Below are 22,856 nucleotides of genomic sequence, written 5' to 3'. Positions count from 1 at the left end.
TCCTAAGCTTACTTTTACCAGCTTAGGTTAAAACTTCCCCAAGGTACAAACTATTTTACCTTTTGCCCTTGGACTTTCGCTGCTACCACCAAACGTCTGACCAGGTTTATTATTGGGAAAGAGTCGTTTGGAAACGTCTTTCCCCCCCAAAATCCTCACCAAAACCTTGCACCCCCCCTTCCTGGCAAAGGTTTGATAAAAATCCTCACCAATTTGCATAGGTGACCACAGACCCAAACCCTGGGATCTTAAGAACAATGAAAAAAGCATTCAGTTTCTTACAAGAAGAATTTTAATAGACAAAAAAGTAAAAAGAATCACCTCTGTAAAATCAGGATGGTAAATACCTTACAGGGTAATTAGATTCAAAACATAGAGAATCCCTCTAGGCAAAACCTTAAGTTACAAAAAGACACAAAGACAGGAATATCCATTCCATTCAGCACAGCTTATTTTCTCAGCCATTTAAAGAAACCCTAATCTAACGCATATCTAGCTAGATTACTTACTAAATTCTAAGACTCCATTCCTGTTCTGTCCCTGGCAAAAGCATCACACAGACAGACCCAGAAGCTTTGTTTCTCCCCCGCTCCAGCTTTGAAAGTATCTTGTCTCCTCATTGGTCATTTTGGTCAGGTGCCAGCGAGGTTATCCTAGCTTCTTAACCCTTTACAGGTGAAAGGGCTTTTCCTCTGGACAGGAGGGATTTTAAAGGTGTTTACCCTTCCCTTTATATTTATGACAGCACCAGATGTTTGTCATGAAAAATATGATGAGATTAAATATGGAAGCGTTTCTGCCATCTCTAATTATCTAGTCATACTATTGCCTACTTGAAACAGCTATCAGAGTCACCATATTAGATACTGTATTTACTGGTAAGCATGATATTGGACTGAACATTGCACTGGGAACTAGGTGTGACAGATAATGCAATCCCATGCAATATACGTGTGGACCATATTGTTTTTAGTTTATAAATGATTTGTGTGTCACTGTGGGCCAGGTATTGTATGCAACTCTGGGCGGAGGACTACTGCAGCTTCTCTAGAAATCAAAAACAATGGCAGATGATTAAGATGAATAATTCAGGATTGTAAATATCTCCAGAGAGGTACCACACACTCAGGAGGCTCACATATACTGGTTCAAACTGGGTTTTCCAGAGACCAACAAAGAGAAAGGAGTTTTGATATCAAAAGGCTGTGTTTAAACTGACTCAGGGCCTTCTGTCCAAGGGGGGCCCCAACCCTTGCAGAAGGATTGGAAAGACTTTGCCCTACTGTAGCCCTATAAGACTAATGGTGACCTCTGGTAAGCTTTTAGTGTGCTTTGATTTTTTTTTAAATGTTTTCTCTGTAATGCTTTTACCATAAGAATAAAGGCGTTTGCCTAGAAAGAGCTGTGCGGTAACTTGTAACTGCTGGCAGTACACTGTTCACAGCCCTTGGAGATAAAGCAAAGGACAGGTGCTGGTGTAACACCGACGGACCCCGGTTGTCGGTGAGCAGGATCGAACCTGGGACCTCTGGAGCTAAATGCATGAGCCTCTACTGCATAAGATAAAAGCCATACTTCTGTTAGCTAAGGCTGTAGAGCAGACTCATTAATCTCTCTCTAATTGGTCTCAGTGCCCCTAGATGGGACAGAGCACCACACGCCGGAGGTGTGTGGGTGACATTGGTCTTTAGGCAGACCAGCTTGCTGGTGGTATCACAGTGTAAGGCAGGGACCTTTGCAGCCTGTAAAGCCCCCAGTCAAAAGGGAGTGGGACAAGAGTGCCTGCCCAGAGACAGGTGATGGCTGGAGACCTGATTGGGCACTCCGGGAGTGGACTCACTGAGTAGGGGGATACAGGTGTGGTTACCCTGAAACTATGACACCAGGAATTTCTAATTTTTAATCTTGGCTCTGCTGTAGTTTGGGGCAAGTGATTAAACCTCTCCCTGTTTCGTCATCTACACAATACAGGGGTGGTGCTTACCTGTACCTTTTGGGTGGTATGAAGGTTATTTTATATTTGTATGAAGGTTTGAAAATGTAAAATCATATGTAATTATGGAGAATAAATATAATAACAGCTACCTCGTGCTCAGCTAGCATGGTGATGGGTGCAGTACAAGAACCAGAACAGAAGAGGATTCAGAAATCTTTAAAGACTCTTATAACATATATTGTCCTTAGTCAACATATCCTGTGACCCAACATGTTGATGAATGAGGCGTTGTGATTTGTTCATGTAGTTATTATTTCATCTAGCTATCTCTTGGGCTGTGTTAGAGCAGCTATGCATCACCCTGCCGGAATAGATTTCCTCTATCTGGTTGCAGTAGGATGCCCTATATTTAGGCACTGCTGGTTGAGTAAAGCCTCCATAGTAACTCCTACACCTTCCCTACCCAGAGCTGCTGGGGAAAGAGGGCATCTCTATGCCTCAGAAAGTAGAGTAGCACCTTAGGGCTGTTGGTAGCCAGCCCAATTTAGAGAAGCCCTGAGGCTGGGGGAACAGGCCAGCATAGAACAGCCCTGGAACAAGGGGGAACAGAGCTGGTTATTTTTTTACTATCAGTTTGGTTTCATAGCTTTCAATTGGATATCATTTGATTGGTTTTATATACATGATATTTAATGAGCAAATGTCCATACCAAAATAAATTGTTATATCAGTTAGTTATATAGCAATGAAAGCTGGATCGTTTCAGTCTTGGAGAGAAGCTGATGCCATGCAGGGAGGCCACTGAGTACAGCAAAGGAGTAACGGTGGCAGTCATTGAGAGGGTACTCGTTGGTCTTTCCTTTTGTTGAAAGAAAAGGTGCAGAGTAGCACATGTAACTGGAAACTCTGGGATGTGAAACTTTTAAGAGGAACTGAGAATGTAAAACAGTTAATTTTAAAAAAATTTGTATTTTGGGATCAGGGAAAAATCTGTTGTACAGTTTTAAAAATGATAAATAATTATTAAGAACTAATCCTCCAATTTCTTAATGTGAAATTTTGAACCAGGCTAGTTTAAATTCTTCCAGGCATTCATTCAGAAATACATAGTCGTCTTTAAATTGTGAAATAATAGAGTCTGTTCTTTGTCATGCATGAAGGGGACAGTACACTAATGTGAGGGAGGGCACAGCTGTTGTTTGTACTATTAATGTTTTATAGTATTGTTCCAGAAAAAAAGGTGAAAATCATGGCATTTGAATCTAGTTCCCCCCCAGAAAAACCCCAAACAGACAACATTTCAAGCCACTTCAGGAATTTGAGACGATTCACTGAGAATTGTAGTTATATCAGTAAATCAGAACCAAAAGACCCATAAATAAGACCAATTTTAGACAAAAAAGAACTTGCTAAATATTTTTTGCACGGTTGGATATCCAGTCACAGGCAGTTGCCTAAGGGACAAGGCATTTTATTATAGCGACAAGGGTACCACCTGCGCTATTCTGCTGTCTCACAAAAATCCTAGGAGACTTATTTTCTGGTGAATTATATGTGTTGAAAGATAAAGTCAGAACACTTTTGCTTTTTTTTCCCCCCTACAGCTTTTTTTCCACTTGTTTGCAGTTTTCTTTAGCTAATACTATAATTCTAGGAGACATTTCAGCAGTTGTACATAGTCATGCTGGCTACAGGATACTGAATAATGGCTTTCACTAGCCATGGAGGGAATGGATCCTTTTAAGACTGGGAAACGGTCTGTCAGGGTCTGTCACACTACGTTTTCTAGAACATTTATTTTTTTACTGATTTTATGTGTAGAGAGCAGTCCTTAGGAAAGTCCCACACCTTCTATATTATTTTAATGACTAGTGTGGACGTAAAGTTAAGGGAATTAGATTCTGTATAGAGAGAGGCCCTAGACACAAGGTTCCTTGTCAAATTTTTTGTCAGATTTCTTGCGTAATATATTGAAGGCTGGTTTCCATGTCATCTAGTTCTGCATTCACTGTCACTAGTAACAAAAAACTGTTATCCTATTCCTTCATGAAATCCTTTGCCAAAGGTGCACATTATCTACTACAAGATAGGGCAATGAGGAGCATCAATTTCCACAGCAGTATAGAATCCTGGATTACAGATTGCTATTGAATCCTTTTTGCATCAAAGAATATCATAATCCTTGCAAAATGTGCCCAAAGTCTTCTGTTCCGCTGTGTGAGGTTAGAATGTGCAGTCTAGCAAAAAGGAAAAAAAAGTTTTTGCAATGCAGGAAAATCTTGAAGGACTAACAGCTGTTTAGAGAAATAAAAAGCCTAAAATACATTAGATTTGTTTTATAAATAAAAACATTTATAGTCACAAAGCTACTTGGAGGCAGAAGTAATTATTATTTATTTTTTTGTAAAGAGAGAGAAAATTGGAATAAGAATTGGTGAGGAGCCCAATCAGTATTTGTATGAACTTTAGGTCTACTGTAGAACTGAAACTTCTGTGATAGGGTGACTAGGCTGTGTAGTTCCCTGGCCATGTATATCTCATTATTTATTAATAAAGTTAACATGCTTAAGGTTTGGAAAATAAATCTCATAATAAGCAAGGACTAAATATTGACTTTGACTGACATTTGAGTATCCTAGTTAGGTGTAAATTCTTTCTATGTGAGTGTGCTATGTTTAACTTCATTAGATGTAAAAGCAAACATATTGATTGTGTGGTGTCAATAGTTATGCACAATTTATGATCAGTTTACACCATACCTTTTTTCCCGGCCTTTTACTACATTTTGAATCAAATGTATAATATTGGGTAGAATTAGTTACCCTCAATGTGCAGTAATCCACTAATTAAGAACGTATAGGCACAATGTGGCATGTGAACAGTATTTTGTTAATGGGATGCCACAGACTGAGCAGCTATTGAGGTTGCTGAAGAAATTCCTTTCTTCATGTTTTAGAGTATACATTTGATTAATTGGCCTCATAACCTCAGTTCACAGTGGAATATATTTGTGTTAGTTAGTAAAACTAATTGTTTTGTTTTAATCTAAAATAATATAACATAGTATCCTTGCTGTTAACCCACAATCCTCTTGGAGGCAAAAGCTACACAATAATTGGAATTGTATTACATTACAGTTGTTACGTAGCAATAAAATGTTTCTATTGTAATACAAAATTAGTGTTATGGGTTTGTTTCATTGTAACCCTTTTATGATGGATTTCTGGAAAGAAAAATAAAATTTATATCCATTAATCTAATTGGGGCATTTTTAATAAATATTTTGATAAACTGGAACAATTTAAACTGTTCTAAACAGTGTTTTCATATTGCTCATTTGTAGCACAGCGTGAATAACTTTAATTTTCTTGTATGTTGCAGAAAAATGAACTTTCATTAACGAGCATAAGAATAAGTCACCTTACTGTAAAAAATCAAGACGACACAACAAGTCTAACTGATGAAGAAACAAAACCTGCACCATATTTTGTACAATGGGTACTACAAATGATGAGATGGTTTCAGTAGAGCAGACTTCCTCCTTGAACCCTCTGTGTTTTGAATGTGGCCAGCAACATTGGACAAGGGAGAATCATTTGTACAACTATCAGAATGAAGTGGATGATGACTTGGTCTGCCATATTTGCCTTCAGCCTTTGTTGCAGCCGTTAGACACCCCTTGTGGACACACATTCTGCTACAAGTGCCTAAGGAACTTTTTGCAGGAGAAGGATTTCTGTCCATTGGATCGAAAAAGGCTCCATTTTAAACTCTGCAAAAAATCCAGTATTCTCGTTCATAAACTGTTAGATAAATTGTTTGTTTTGTGTCCCTTTTCTTCAGTATGTCAGGAGGTAATGCAACGATGTGAGCTGGAAGCACATCTCAAAAACAGGTGAGCAATGGAGGGGATTGTCTAGTACAGCTTTTTGTATTGTTAGGATAGTTTTAGTAGCAGTCTAAATTGTGTGGATTTTATACAGTAAAATTTTGTCAAATATTCAGTATAGAAGATGTTTATTGAGAAATCTGTTCCTGGAACAGGTCAGTCACTCATTGCTTAACTGTGTTTGGTTTTATTTTATTTTATTTTATTTTATTTTGTGGGGTAGCAGACGCACTTATAAGGTGTTTGATTTTTTTTTTGCAAGTTTCATCCTGTGAGTTTTGGAGCACCGTCAGCTCCCAATGAATGGGAATAAGACACTTAGCACTTTGCAGGATTGGGTCCCTTATGAGCAGACAGGGTGGATTGTGCTATATAACTTGGGGGGTGTAAATTCTGGAGTATCTTCCTTGTTTTTGCTCTGTGGTCTGTCTCCAGACGTGAAAGGAACTGAGCTGCAGTGCACTGTGCTATGATGTGGTTATAGGGCAGGGGTGCGCAAACTTTTTAGCCCGAGGGCCACCTTGGCATTACAAACTGTATGGAGGGCCGGTAGGGAAGGCTGTGCCTCCCCAAACAGCCTGACACCCGCCTCCTATTCGCCCTCTCCCACTTCCTGCCCCCCTCAGAACCGCCGACACATCCGACAGTCCTTGTCCCCTGACCGCCCCCTCCCGGGACCCCTGCCCCTAATCGCCCACTGGGACTCCACCACCTATCCAACCCCACTTGCTCCCTCTCCCCTGACTGCCCCGATCCCTATCCACACCCATGCCCCTGACTGCCCCATGGGACCTCACTCCCTATCCAACCCCCCCTGCTCCCTGTCCCCTGACTGCCCCGCCCCCAAACCTCCGCCCCATCCAACCTGCCTCCGGGACCCCCTGCCCCATATCCAAACCCCCCCCCCATCCCCTTACCATGCTGCTCAGAGCTGCAGGAGCTCACAGCTCCGCCACCCACACTGCCCAGGAGGAGCAGCGGGACAGAGCGCTGATGGTATGGCGTGCTGATGCTGCGGGGGAGGGGGACAGCAGGGGGGGGCTGGGGGCTAGCCTCCCAGCCGGGAGCTCAAGGGCTGGGCAGGATGGTCCCGTGGGCCGTAGTTTGCCCACCTCTGTTATAGGGTGAGGAGTAGAAATGGCTGCTATAGAGCAACTGACAGGGATTATTTCTGAGGGCTTGGTGGCTCATAAAGGATGGCGGTGTAAACCTTAAAACTCTACCAGACTGCCTGAATATATACTGTACTTGCTACCCTGGTGAAGTGATGGCCTCTGAGATTTCTTTGTAAGATATTACTCAAAGGTTTAGGGCCTTCTGCTACACAAATTAAAATAAACCTGGTAATTTTATATTTCTTTTCCCTCTTACTCCCCAATATCTTGAAATATTGAAAGGAGAGCAAGATAAAGGGAAAAAGAAATACAAACAACCAAATTAGAGGTTTCAGAGTAGCAGCCGTGTTAGTCTGTATTCACAAAAAGAAAAGGAGTACTTGTGGCACCTTAGAGACTAACCAATTTATTTGAGCATAAGCTTTCGTGAGCTACAGCTCACTTCATCGCATGCATTCAGTGGAAAATACAGTGATGTAACAGTCACTGTATTTTCCACTGAATGCATGCGATGAAGTGAGCTGTAGCTCACGAAAGCTTATGCTCAAATAAATTGGTTAGTCTCTAAGGTGCCACAAGTACTCCTTGTCTTTTAACCAAATTAGAGAAGATGAAGTTATGTAACTTGGCCCCCCCAATGTCTGCTATATGCACAATTGAGGAAAGTACTATCTAGTAGTACAGTTGTGTTGTGTTGTCTAGGCGGTATTTCACTCTTAAATGTAAACTGTCATTTTTTTGTAATAAGAATGTTAACATTCTTTGTTTCATTGAGCGGCATTTCATTGCTTTTGTTTTCTAAACAATATTTCAGGATATTTTCAGTAAATATTTAGAGGGTTTTATTATTACTCTTATTTCATGAACTGAAATGGGGCCAAGCTGAGTCAAATTTGCATCATCGACAAAAATGTGAGCATCCCATCACATTTGGTGTGAGGAACTGAAGTATGACAGTGATAGCGAGTTAGTGTGTTGAAAAGCATTGTGAATGTGTAGCCCCTAATAAGTGTCACATTTTAAAGGGTTTGGTGGTCTTAAAATTAAAATAGGAGAGGAATATGGTCAAGCATTAAATGAAAAGAGGGAGGTGATGGATAAAAGTGAAATATGGAATCCATAGAATCATAGAATATCAGGGTTGGAAGGGACCTCAGGAGGTCATCTGATGCCAGAAATTTTTTTCCACCCGTAGATGTTATTTCGTTCAAGCCTCTTTACACGCACATTGCGTTTTACATTTTAAACAATGTATTACATACACTATTGAAGGCGGAGGTTTCCATAAAGTTCTATCTCTGCCTTTCTCTGGAAAAAGGTCCAATCCCCTCCCCCAGTGAAATAACTATTTTTAATTTGCATTCAGCTTTCTGTCAGCAACTTTCACTGTTTTTCTTCATTCAGGACAGGATCACATCTAACCTACATGATGGTGAAAAAAAATCTGATTTGGCTAACCGTATAACCCTAATATATTAAATCATTTTTTTAAAAAAACAGAGATGCATCCCGAACATTACATTCAAATGATATTTCACTACTGTTGCCCCCTTCCTAGCCCTCTTCCATTATTTGCCATTTCTTTCTCAATTGAGTCAAATTTAGATTGTAAGCTCCTCATGGCAGGGACTTGTCACTTTGGTGTAAAATACAATGCATACACACTTCAGCACTTTATAAAATCTTTGTGTGTCTAATGCACAAGTCATATAATGAGGTCTAATTTAAACTGAATCATTATTTATTCCCATCAATCAGTCTGTAACAACATTTCAGTTGCTGTGCACCATGTATATGGAATTCCCTTTCTGTTGACTTGTGCTACTGATAACCTTCATGCATTTTATATATGTGGTAAAGTTGTTTTTCAATATAGCTTATTTGTAAACATTGGAATACCTTTATGTAAAGTACCTCTGCTGGCATAAAAGGTGCAATAAATGCATAGCTTGAATTAGATTTGATATGGATTGGTGAATCCAATAAAATACTACTACTGATTATTACATGTTAGATAAATGTACAATTCAGTACTGTTGTAATCTTTGTCTTAGATATTACAAACCAGCTTCAGCGAGCACTCGGATGAACATGCCTGCTTTTCTAAGAAATGAAATATGCTAGTCTCACTGTTAAAAACATTCAGACTCAGAACTAAAATTTCCAGTGAAATAATAATTGGCTTAATTTAAGCAGAAAGGCTGCAAGAAATTTTATAATATCCACCAGTCAACTCCAGAGTGTGTGGTAAATGCAGACCACTCTATCAAGGAAATTAGAAGCAGGAGGCACAAATTTGATGATTTCATGGGCAATAATCACCCCCAAGTTTTCAGTGCTTAATTAGAATCTCCTTGATTTATCAGTTTTTCAGGTTCATCAAATTTGCTTGGGAACCACAGACCCTTAGAGTCAGCCCTTGTAAGGGTCTCTTGTACTTTATTTCCTTAGCATGTGGTATTTTGAAAGCTTGTTAATGTTTAATAACTAACAATGGTGTTGGTATCTACTTTATCAAAGATCGTTTACTTGACACAGGTCCAAGAAAACCTTAGTGAACTTCTGCAATATTTGATTTAAATTCAACTTACTGAGTCTTCAGATCTAATCAAATTCCATTTTAGAAAGGTACAGTTTTTGTCCAGCACAATGCAGTTTTGGTTCACATGAAGATTTAGGCCCTGTCTTAGTGGTTTTTTATTATTATTTTTATTTAAGCTGAGCCACAATTTGCCATCCAGTATTAAAAAGTATAGCCACTTCAGAAGGTACCACAACACTCCTCCATATCCCCCATTACTGAACATTTAGTGCTTCCTTTAAAAGGAATTTTTTGTGGAAAGTTAAATTTAAACCTTCTATAAAAGCCTCTTTTGAGTTGCTCAGTGGCTGGAAACCAGCATATTTAATGTGTAGATTCATACATGACTATAGCAAGATTTACAGAAAAAAGCATTACAATAAATGCAAAACCTACTATTCAAAAGTAAGGAAAAACCAAAGGATTGGAGTTCGAACGTTCCTTGCTTAACACCTATTCTCACCTAGGTTACAAGCTGTGTTCCCATCAACAAGATGCCCTGGTGAAAGCCTAGCTCATTGCCACACTCGGTTGCTGGGAAGGAGGAAAGTGCTGGGATTCCTACCAGGATGCTGTCCCTGGCCCCTGTTTTGGGTGCTCATCTTTCATATCTGTCTTTAGATACTAAGTGTCTGATGCATATGAAGCTTTTCTAGCTTTCCAAAACTTCTCCAATTGCTGGAAGGGTGAAGGAGCTTTCTGTGGTTTTTCCCACTCTTCACCCTCCTGGCTACTGAGAGAAGGGGTCCTCATCACTGCTCTTACCCCTCCTCCAGCTTCTGAGTTTGCACAAGAAAGGGTGGAGGGAAAAGAGATCTCCACAATGGAACCCCTCCTCCTGGAGGTTTTTTGGGTCCTCTCCCACACTCCCAAAGCGAATAGATACCACCAATGCATGGGTTTACTGCTGACCTGCTGCTCCTAATCCTGGTAGGCCATGATACATTAGCTCTGACACATATGGCGCCCTGATCTAAGGAAAATCTATTTTACATCATTTTGGAGATTTTTAAAAACGCTAATACCACCTCTTCTATTATTCATAAGTAAGATGACCTGATTTTACAGATAGAATAACATGAAAAATAGTGCCAGTAAAATGCATTTTACATTCTGAAGTTCTGATCATGTAGCTTGTTGTGTGAAGATCAATCTCTGTGCCCTCACAGAGACCCACTGACTTCAGCAGGGCTCTGCCTCAGGACAGCGAGCTACCCATATACAACAAATTTCAAGATTGGGGCCCAAAAATAGCTTTTCTCCAAAATATTTGAAATAAACAAAATAGGTCAAGGTGTTTGGTATGGTCTGGAATTTGTATTGGCCACTTGTTTGGAATGGGTGGCTTCAATATTTGAATAATGCACACATACTGTGCATGATAAACCCCTTTATCTAGATAATAAGATTCCAGGAATGTCACTCTGAAGCCTAAAGTGTCTGTGCTAGTGAGAAATGATGGAAGTAGCTACAAGTATGGTTAAGAACTCTTTTTGTTCAGAATATCACCAGTAGAATCATCACTAGGGTTCATGGTCTATTGCCTTCCAATGTTTAAGTTTTCAGCCATTTGACTTTACTAATCACACTATGAAGTGTGCAGCTGCAGTATTATCATGACATGTATCTATGCCATGCCTAGAGTCCTAGACCATTATAAGATCAGGTAACTCAACCAATCATTGCTTTCTACTCTATAGCTAATTTGCTTGCCACATTTGCATTGGTTGCATGAGGGAGACTGCACAGATGGGAGATTATTTGGCCTTGGTGCTATACCCAACTGCCACCTGCACAAATCCACGCAACTCTCCTAGCACAGAACACACAAATCAACATAATCACCCAAACAGAGCACGCAATAACCCCAAACATTACCCTTTAGCCTAAAGTGTCTGTTGAGTCAGTGTGAAGTGAGGGGGAAAGCTATAAACATAGCTGAGAATTCTTTTTATTTGGACTATCACTAGGTTCAATTGTCATTGTGATCTGTAATCTGTTACCATCCAATTTTTAAGTTCTCAGCCATTTTTGGTATTTTACACACACAACTTTATGAATTACACCTGTGCAATAGCACAGACTTTCAGCTATTTGTATAGTAATCAGAATCTATATACTGCTATAGGATAGATAGATATTCTAGGTCTATAGTCAAGGTCAAGGACTAGCTTGCACAAGAAAGGGTGGAGGGAAGAGAGATCTCTGCAACTCAACCCCTCCTCTGATCTGAAGGATTATTTGGGTCCTCCCACCCAATGTTGACTGGCATTTCATTATCCATTCTAGCTCATTCATGAGGCTCTTCTTACAAGCATTTGTTATCTGTAAATTGGATTAATTATGTTTTAATAGGTTAGTCACATAGAATACTGCATGAAAAGTACACTGGGATCACTGGACATACTTATCATGTTATCAAAATTTCCTCATTTTAACTTCAGTTTATAAAGTTCCTATTTAGGAAAATAATACCAAAACCTTATTTTTTGTGAAGACTTTAGTCATCTGCCAAATACCTATGAGAAATACACCCTATGGAAGAATTGACACCCGGTTGTAAAGCTGGTTGTAGTTTTGACAGAGACAGGACTCTTCAAAAATATTTCTAAAAAAAGTCTTCTCTAACAGTATCAAAATAAAATTCTAGATTACCCAGCATCCATATCCCCTAAACTGTGATGTCTATAGATCTCATGAGCTAGATTGATAGTTAGAACAGATCAATATTTTAATGAGACTTATAGGGAAGCTTCTACAGGCAGTAATCTTCGTGCTTCAGTAAGTGGAACTCGATTCCTTTGGTGTAGATACTGAACCCCAGTGTGGTGCTAGGGGGAACTGTGCTGCTGGAAATTTTTCAGTATTACCAACTCAAGCATTTAAAACTACGAGTCAGATCCTGAAATATCATATTGACTTAAAAATCATGAAATTTTAAATAATAAATTTGTTTTGTCTTCTGGTGTTTGAGCCTTTTGGGACTCACATTTTCAATCTGTGCTCTGCAGCCATGAGGCCTAGAAACGTATTCTTAAAAAAACAAAACTGAGATTCTCATGACTCCAAGAGCTGGGGCTTTAAGAAAAACACTTCAAATCATGAGTCTCATGATCAAATCATGAGCGTTGGCAACACTCCATCTTACGGATGAGACAGAAGACCCAGGTCCAGACCTGATCACCAATGTACATGAAAGGCATTATGTAAATGTAAGACCATTATATAAATGAAAGATCACCATAACATTGTATAGTCCCTTTGAGCTTACAGTTGTCGCCACATATAAATAACATATAGGAAACTCACAAACAAAAAACACTAAGTAGATGGGGAACAGCTTAACTAGGGGCTCATTAAAGCAGTTATGAAGAGGAGGTAGTGGAATTCTGAGGGAAGGACCAAGTGGGGGGAAAAGGAAAAATGTGTGTTTCCAACCCATCCATAGGTCAGGAAGCAAGAGGAGCTGGGAAAATAAAAGGCTTTATACTAATTAAAAGGAAACTTTGTAAATTAAGGACTGTGCATTTTTTATGTCCTGCCTGAAATTATCTGTTGGTTGCTGTCTTTTTAACCATAATGAAGAAAGCCCTGGTTCTGGCTCCCTGTATACTAGCCTGGGGTAGAGAAATGCTCTGTTCAGAAAACTTATGCATGCACAGGTGACAGCAGGATGTAGAGTTTTTTTCTTCCCTTCCCACTCCCACTTTATTTGTTATTTTTGGCTACAGCCTTGGCCATGCTCATATAGAGCTGACTCAGAAGCAGGCTTTAAATTGTTAAGCAATACAAATTGATATGCTACCTATTCGAGGCATGGATTGGTGTGATGGGAGGGGAAGTGTGTGTGACATTGCACTCTATATAATTCTATAAAAATATGCTAATGAGTGTGACTATAATGTAACTGGAATATGCTTCATGCAAAAGGTCTCTTGTAAGGTATCATTACAAAGATTATAATCTACTGAGTGTGGTCACCCTATTTGTATAAATGTATCATTCTTGTATCTGAAACTGGAAATATGAAATATAACTCTAAGGTCCTAGTGTAGTTATGCAAAATGTGGGCCATTAATGGTGGTTTGGAATCTTAATGGCTCCCATTAACCAGGACAATTAACTATAAATGGCTCTGTTTTACTTGTAAGTCTTCCTCTATACATGTGGCCTGGCAAGTGGGTAATGAAGTCTTACAGTAACGTGATCATGTCACCTGAACTGAAATCCATCTTTAACCTGGTGCTTTTCCATTGAGAAGGAGGGGTGGGAACCCAGAGGGACAAAGGATTCCTGCCTTATGCAAAAGATATATAAGTGGGTGGAACAGAACAAAGGGGGCGGCAATCATGAGAAATCCCCTAGCTACCACCTGAGCTGGAAAAAGGGCTGTACCAGGGGAAAGGATTATGCCCAGACTAGGAAGGCTTCCAGTCTGAAAGAAACTTATTGAAACATCTCTGAGGGTGAGATTTTATCTGTATTCAGTTTTATTACTGTACTAGACTTGGACTTGTGTGTTTTATTTTATTTTGCTTGATAATTCACTTTGTTCTGTCTGTTACTACTTGGAACCACTTAAATCCTACTTTCTGTATTTAATAAAATCACTTTTTATTTATTAATTAACCCAGAGAATGTATTTATACCTGGGGGGCAAACAGCTGTGCATATCTCTCTATCAGTGTTATAGAGGGCAAACAATTTATGAGTTTACCCTGTACAAGCTTTATGCTGGGAAAAATGGATTTATTTGGGGTTTGGACCCCACTGGGAGTTGGGCATCTGAGTGTTAAAGACAGAAACACTTCTTAAGCTGCTTTCAGTTAAGTCTGCAGCTTTGGGGCATACGGCTCAGACCCTGGGTCTGTGTTAGAGCAGACTGGCCTGTCTGGCTCAACAAGACAGGGTGCTGGAGTCCCAAGCTGGCAGGGAAAGCAGGGGCAGAAGTGGTCTTGGCACATGAGTTGACAGCCCCAAGGGGGTTTCTGTGATCCAACCCATCACAGTGTGGAGGGAAGTTGAATAGGGGGCATACAAGGGGGCAGGGCTTGGACTCAGAGTAAGGGATTGGGTATCATGGAACTGTGATACCTGTTCTTGGAAATGAGGAAGGGGGCATTCTATGGATGGCAAACGAAAGGATGCCTGGAAGGGGAGCAAGAGACTGGTAGGACGTACACTGGAAGGCATGCTGGTGACTGGGGAACATGGAAGCAGTGGGCGCTGTGGACTTGGAGAGCCATGGAAGTGGGTTACATGAAATTTGGGACAGGAATGTTCAAGCGTTTTGTGCTGTGTAATATGACCACTTTTGATATATATTTGAAAGTAACATGACAGTCCATCTCTAGGTGTCCTGGAGCTTCCCATCGAAGGGTTGTACTGGAGAAAAGGAAGTCTAGCAAACTGCAGACGGAAGCTGAGAATGAAAATGGGCCGAGTGTGATAGATCACCCAGGCACGTTATCTCCAGATACAGACCATGCTGGGCCGGGACCTGTGCCAGTGGATCAGAACTTTACACCAACTACTCTTCCTGCGTGGACAGATGAGCCTGGCCTTGACAACCCTGCCTTTGAAGAGAGCACAGTAGCAGATGGTATGTCATGTTTGTCTTTTAATTCTCTGTTTGATCTGTCTAAATCAAACTTAGAAACTTAAAGTGACATAATTGTAAGTTTATCTCCTGCAAACAAATAACAAACCCTACATCTCCAACTGCTGTGCTTGTCGTATAGTGATTCTTATTGGAAAGTTAAACTCCCCAAAGAGTTCTCTACTTGAAAATGTAGCACTTGAATGAAAACACAATTAGTTGGGAAAGATCTATCTGTTGTTTTTACTGCAATAGTATCATACTGGTATAACACAAAGCTATCCGGTACTGTAGAGCATGTCAATGTCTGCGTTCTGTTAATGGTCTGATAGCTACATTGAGGCAATGTGTTTTCTATAGAATTGCTGAAGCTGGTTTCTAAGATGAGATTTTTTTCCCCCTGGATCAACAGGCTTCCCACCTATGGAATACTGTCCTGTTCGAACGAAAAGGCAACTGAGTAACTCCTGCATCCATCTGCATCGAACTAACAGTAACACCTCTAGCATCTGCGATATTAGAGAGGAAACACTGAGCCTTACCACAGAGGAAGGTGGTCTTTCCCCTTCCTTTTCCTGTTTGTAGGCTGTGTACTCACCATTCATTAGCATCCTCCTCTTCCATTGTAGCTGTCTGTGTTTGTGTTTGGAGGGGTGCTTGTTTCTTGCCTTGACCTTGTAGATCAGTGACAGCTGTTGCTGTCGTGCGGAACTGGTTAAGGAAGGAGTGACAAATATGTAATTCTAACTTCTTAGATTTGGACTCACAATGTTATGTTTCTTTTCTATTATTATCTTTTATAAACGGAACTTTAGATAAACTTTTGAAACATTTGAAAGAGCTAATTGAAAAAGAAAATGTATGAAAAAGAAGATAATTATTTTTAAATAATAATAATGGGGGGGAGGGATAGCTCGGTGGTTTGAGCATTGGTCTGCTAAACCCAGGGTTGTGAGTTCAATCCTTGAGGGGGCCATTTAGGGATCTGGGGAAAAAATTGGGGATTGGTCCTGCTTTGAGCAGGGGGTTGGACTAGATGACCTCCTGAGGTCCCTTCCAACCCTGATATTCTATGATTCTATGATTAAAGGTTAGGTCCCAAAGGGTTCAGAATATCCTCTTTTTAAAGTAATACCTGTCTTTTTCTCTTAGTGCATGGATACTGATCACTTATTCTAGGTCTTTATCTTTTTGTTAACCAAGGTATTTCAGCAAACAGTGGAGCCAATCCAATTTGTTTTATTTGCATTATACCATTGTCGTCTGGTGTGCTTATATTGTCCTCCAATAATTTTCAATGTTGAAAATGTACTGGGATATAAAATATATTAACCTTTCTTTATTTGTTTCTTTAAACTTGTCAGCAACCCACCAGCCACCTACCTTGCCCGAAGGAGAAATCACTACAATTGAAATTCACCGGTCCAATCCTTATATTGAGTTAGGAATTAGCATAGTAGGTGGCAATGAAACTCCTTTGATCAACATTGTTATTCAAGAGGTTTATCGAGATGGGATCATTGCCAGAGATGGAAGACTCCTTGCTGGAGACCAAATACTTCAAGTATGGAATCTAATTAAATTGTCTATCTAGTTGCATGCATTCAGTCATTGATGTACAGTATGTTATGAGATGGTGGTAGTTCTCTTGCCAATCTGTGTTGTGTAAATGTTAGCTTTGCAATATTAGTTTAAAAACAAATTATTATTCAGACTGAGCAGAGTCTGTTATTCCACTACTGATACCAATGATTTACATAGTTCATGGGGCTTGGCTTCCTATAATTATTTCTGTTCAATAGCTTTTAAAAGGATAAGAAAGGCTGAGTGTATTATTTTCTATTTTTAATGGTCTGAGGCTCTCCTCCTCCTCTTTTGAGGTATAGGCACCCCCTCCGAAGAAAGCAAAGGTTATTTTTGGTTAGGAAGTTTAATTTAATTTGCCTTTTGCAATTGCATTTGTGAGTTACTGGATTGATTTTTGCCCTGTTTGTTATGCTAACTAGGCTGCAATGTTCCCTTCCAGCTGCAGCTGCCCTGCCATTCTTTATTACTTGAAATCAACAATTATGTTTAAAAACAAAAATTTTGTGGTGAAGTCCTTCACTCATGTGATTTGAAATGTTCTGTTATGAATATTAGGGTTATATTTCGTATTTAAAATTAACAGATAAAATAACTTTGGTTATTATTTTTATAATTATATAATAAATCTAGAAGAATGAGGAAATAGCAGAAGAAAGTATTAAAAGCTTTGGTTCTGTTTTATTTCAAATGAATTCTTTAATTTTATTTTCAGGTACTTTAAGTATTACTGTCCTTAGGATCTGACATACCATAGTAAATGCCCCCTCCTCGCCAAATCTGGACAATTCCACCTCATTGTAGATTGTCCATATGCTGGATTTTTTTTTGTATTTTACACACACACACACACACACACACACACACACACACACACACACAAAATCCAGCAGGTAGACATGGTTGGGAAATTTTAGTATCCTTTAAATAAAATTAGTATGGACTTCAGAAAATAAAATCTTCCTTTCCTGACGTTAGAGAAACCAGCCCTTTTACTATCACAGAATATTATGACAGAGGTTGGCAAAAAGTAACCCAAGATATGTTCAAAACCAGGCAGTTGCAGGTGTTGTTTGGATGCTATATCCAGTCACTAACCCCAGCAGCCAATGAGAGCCTTTCAGTAATCAAGGGTTGCGTCGTGAGCTGCCAGAATGATGAGCCTGTTGAAGCTGTAGAAATTCTTGTTGAGCAGCTGGCAGTTATGGTTCCAAAAGCTATAAGTATTTGTAAAGTGCCTCGAGATGGGAAAAAATTGGAACTGCAGTGTAAAAACCCTATAGACTTGTTAACACTGAGGCTCTGCAAACTCTGTAAGCAAGTTCAGTAGAATCTCCTTGCCATTGTAAGAAGGGCGTGTAGAAGCAGGGTGTGGAGAGGTGCAGATGACACAAACCAAACTCTGTGGAAGACCTAAGGGCTTCCTTGCTCAGAGTTGGCCTGTGCTGATGCTAAGATGGCTCAAGAAATTTACTAGGCTTGGCCTTTGCAGACCAAAACTAGGTATTGTGTTGCATGCAGTTATATGTTCATGCTTCAGTTGTGGACATCTGAAGATCTGTTCAGAGAGTGTTATCTGAGAAATTTAGACAAGCTGAATATGACTGTAAGATGAACTTTAGCTTTAAGATGAATGGAGAAGTATTTTTTTTTTCAGGTAACCTTTAATACTTGACTGAGGGCACAAGGTTTAATACTATTATATAAAATTATAAAGTATATTTCATATCAACAGGGTTTTAAAAAAATCTGATTAATTCATTGTTTGCCTAACATTATAAATATCAATCTTAATATTATTTAATGTATGTAATTTTATGTAAACATTAAGAAAGTCAAACAATTTAAAAATATTAATTGCACGATTAAAAAATAGTCTAGATTAATCACAGTTTTAATCACATTGTTAAACAATAATAGAATACCATTTATTTAACATTTGGATGTTTTCTACATTTTTAAATATATTGATTTCAATTACAACACAGAATACAAAGTGTGCAGTGCTCGCTTTATATTTATTTTTTTTACAAATATTTGCACTGTAAAAAAGATAAAATAAATAGTATTCTTCAGTTCACTTCATACAAGTACTGTAGTGCAATCTCTTTATTGAGAATGTGCAACTTAAAAGTGTAGAATTATTATTTATTTTTTTACACAACTGCACTCAAAAATAAAATAATTCAAAACTTTAGAGCCTACCAGTCCACTCTTGTTCAGCCAATTACTAAGACAAACAAGTTTGTTTACATTTATGGCAGATAATGCTGCTCGCTTCTTATTTACAATGCTACCTGAAAATGAGAACAGGTGTTCGCAGGGCTCTGTTATAGCCAGCGTATTGTGTACCAAATATACTACACATTCGTGTGTCCCTTTATGCTTCGACCACCATTGCAGAGGACTTGATTCCATGCTGATGACGGGTTCTGCTAAGTAACAAACCAAAGCAGTGCAGACTGATGCAGGTTCATTTTCATCATCTGAGTCAGATGCCACCAATAGAAGGTTGATTTTCGTTTTTGGTGGTTCGGGTTCTGTAGTTTCCGCATTGGAGTGTTGCTCTTTTAAGACTTCTGACAGCGTGTTCCACACCTCGTCCCTCTCAGATTACAGTGTTGCATAGTGGTGTTATGGACTTTTTGATGCACTATTATGTTACGAATCACATGATGTTATAACACACAGTTGAGGGAGGTCTTTATTTTGTCAGAGAAGGGTAAAGAGAAATATGTCTTTGTTCAAGGACATTTTACTTTGAGCTACTATTGTGTCATCTGCTAAATGCTAAAAAGAAGGTATTTGGCACTTTTTCCACATACTTTTTCCACTGTGTTTCACTTAGAAGGTCTGTGTGGAAGAAATAGATATTTTGCTTTCACACCCAGCTTGCTTTAATATGTTTTAGAATTAACACAGTAGTGTGTAAGAAGTAGACTATTGATTCCTTCTAAAGCAAGGACGACTAGGGCTTAAAAATGTTACTCAGTGGATGAAAAACATCATTGTTTGTGGTTGGTTTGTTTGTTTTTAAATTGAACTTGTATTTCATTTCAGGTTTCTCTTTCATGGCACATTTTTGGAAGAGACCAGAAAAAATACACTTCCTTTAACATATTTCCCATATAAACTCTACTTTCGTAGATCTATATGACATTGGAGGTCATTTCACTTACGTCAAGAAATGTCATCTATCAACCAAAAGAAGTTAGTTACCAATTGTAATACAGATTAATAACTGAAACATCTTAGATATTTATCAAAAGAGATCCTGCAATAAAATCTCTCTCAGAGATTCCATTATAAATTCCTGTTTTCAGGGATTTGATACCAGGTTATATTTGTCCATTTCTCTCATGAAACTTACAGATTGAAATGACTAAGGTAAATAATAATATGCCCATTATGGACTATTTTGTACCAGCACTCATTTACTAAAATGATACATTTATTAAGGGTGTTTTTTCTCAAAACTTTTTCCTTCATTTTCTTCTTTGTACCTAAGTGTTGGAGCACATGTACTGATAATATGGTAAAATCACCGAATGTTTGGAGACCCTTACAACATCATCCTTAACTCATCCCATTGTGCCTTGAAGTTTCAACCTTAACTATGAATTTCCCTTACTTCTTGTGGATTTGGCTCAGATACTTAATGTTTAAATTCATTGTTACAGGTAGATGTTTTTGATTTTTTTCTACTGTTTTTTCCCTATCAAATCTCATTGCAGATGTATTTATTGTTTTAGGGACTGCAGGAAATGACTGTACTGAATTGAAACATTTCTGCCACAAAAAGAAATACTCTATATTCCTACAGTCATAGAATCGTAGGACTGGAAGGGACCTTGAGAGGTCATCTAGTCTTAAAAATCTCTAATGATGGAGATTCCACAACCTCCCTAGGCAATTTATTCCAGTGCTTAACTACATTGACAGTTACAACGTTTCTCCTAATGCCCAACCTACACCACCCTTGCTGCAATTTAAGGCCATTGCTTCTTGTCCGAAACTCTGAGGATAACAAGAACTATTTATCTCCCCTTTCCTTGTAAGAACCTGTTATATATTTGAAAACTGTTACCATGTCCCCTTTGAGTCTTCTCTTCTCCAGACTAAACAAACCCAGGTTTTTCCATCTCCCCTCACAGGTTATATTTTATAGAACTTTAATCTTCTTTTTTTTGTACTCTTCTCTGGACTCTCTCCAGCTTGTCCACATCTTTCCTGAAATGTGGTGCACAGTACTGGACCCAGTAGTTCAGTGTGCAACTGTTTGTTCCTGTCTAAGTGGAGTATTTTGCCTTTGTCCTTATTGAATTTCATCCTGTTTACTTCAGACCATTTATCCAGTTTGTCCAGATCATTTTGAATTTTAATCCTATCCTCTAAAGCACTTGCAACCCCTCCCAGCTTGGTATCGCCTGCAAACTTTATAAGTGTATTCGCCATGCCATTATCTACATCCATTGATGAAGATATTGAACAGAATTGGACCCAGAACCAATCCCTGAGGGACCCCACTCGACATGCCCTTCCAGCTTGACTGTGAACCACTGATAACTTCTCTCTGGGAATGGTTTTCCAACCAGTTATGTACCCTCATTATAGTAGCTCCATCTTGGTTGTATTTCCCTAGTTTATGAGAAGATCATATGAGACAGTATCAAAAGCCTAACTGAAGTCAAGATACACTACTGCTTCCCCCATATCCACAGGGCTTGTTACCCTATCAAAGAAAGCTATTAGGTTGGTCTGACAGGATTTGTTCTTGACAAATCCATGCTGACCGTTATTTATCACCTTATTATCTTTTAGGTGTTTGCAAATTGATTGCTTTGATTATTTGCTCCATTATCTTTCTGGGTACTGAAGTTAAGCTGACTGGTCTGTAACTCCCTGGGTTGTCCTTATTTTCCTTTTTATGGTTTGGCACTATATTTTGCCCTTTTCCAGTCCTCTGGAATCTCTCCTGTCTTCCACGACTTTTTGAAGAGAATCATTAATGGCTCAGATATCTCAGCTATTGTATTAGTGCATATCAGAGTAGTGAGTCAACAGGTCTGGCAGTTTATATACTGTAGGGTTTGGTTTGGTTTTTATATTAACAATACAGGCTGTAAGGGCAAAACCTGAGCCCATTTATATCAACAGGAGTTTGCTATTAACTTAAATGGGAACAGGGTTTCACCCTAACACTTCTGCATTTTAACTGTTGATTTTTTTTGAAGATATTGCACTTTTTGCCTTGTGATTAATCATAATCAGAAAGAAACCTTTTCACAGAAGTATATTGGTTTTGATGAAACTTCAGTCAAGAGAGGTTTCTTAGGTCCAGGACAAAATTCCTGGTCAAAACCCAGAGACACAGACAAAGAATAGCTAGTAGCGCAGTGGGTAGGATACTCACGTGGGCTGTGGGGAAGCCAGTTTCAAGTCCCTGCTCTGCCTGACTTAGTTCAGGAACTTAAACCTGGGTCACCTACATCCCAGGTAAATGCCCTTCCCACTAGGATAGTCTGTTTGTGTCCCCGTTTTTGTTTGTTTGTTTTGTTTTTGTGAAAAGCTTCAAGAAGTCCCATCCCAACGTACAATGGGAAGCATTTCTGAAACCTCAAATTTTTACAGGACTGGAAAAATGTTTCCTTCCCAGCTCTAGCTTACAGTTTATGGGCCTGAAAGTATTTATACCAGCTGCCCAAAGTTTCTGTACCACTAATGGGTGTTGAATTACAGAATTTTAAAGTGAAGGTGTCATCTGATTTAACCTTTATAGTTCCAAAATTTTTGCTGCGTAAAACTTAAGGCCAAGGGTTTCAAAACTTTAATTTGTAAAGTTAAGCACTCATTTCTGGAAATCTTGGCATTAGCTTCAGAGCTCTTTAAGAACATGTTAGTGAATATTTGTACCTCCTCAATGTTTCCCTCTTCCAGAGACGTCTGAGTCTCATGTTGTTGCTAGCGTAAACAGCTTGTTTCCACATTCAAAAAGAGCTACAATGGTCCAATTATATTGAAAAAATGTTGACTTTATGCTTTTTTCCCCCTAAATCTAATATTTTCCTCCACTTAATTGTGCTGTGATCATTCTGAATGTGGAAACAGGGAACTGCTCAAGATGGCAGCCGTAGCATGAAACTCCAAGGTGC

General features: G+C 39.0%; 1 protein-coding gene across 4 annotated transcripts in view; it reads left to right on the top strand.

Annotated features, from left to right (window-relative positions):
• LNX2 (ligand of numb-protein X 2) overlaps positions 1 to 22,856 on the top strand; it is a 92,822-nt gene that overhangs the window by 47,786 nt on the left and 22,180 nt on the right. For 3 of the 4 annotated variants that reach the window (XM_077809759.1, XM_077809767.1, XM_077809778.1), the window contains 4 exons: positions 5,318 to 5,831; positions 14,876 to 15,123; positions 15,533 to 15,673; positions 16,485 to 16,684. In XM_077809759.1, the coding sequence (XP_077665885.1) occupies positions 5,431 to 5,831; positions 14,876 to 15,123; positions 15,533 to 15,673; positions 16,485 to 16,684 (990 nt within the window). In that variant the 5' untranslated portion in view covers positions 5,318 to 5,430. The remainder of the gene's footprint in view (positions 1 to 5,317; positions 5,832 to 14,875; positions 15,124 to 15,532; positions 15,674 to 16,484; positions 16,685 to 22,856) is intronic. The other variant, XM_077809788.1, reaches the window with a different exon arrangement.

Source organism: Eretmochelys imbricata, chromosome 1 (genome assembly GCF_965152235.1).
Source record: "Eretmochelys imbricata isolate rEreImb1 chromosome 1, rEreImb1.hap1, whole genome shotgun sequence".
Taxonomy (NCBI): Eukaryota; Metazoa; Chordata; order Testudines; family Cheloniidae; genus Eretmochelys; species Eretmochelys imbricata.
Note: the sequence above shows the minus strand (reverse complement) of the source record. Positions and strands in the feature narration are given on the sequence as shown.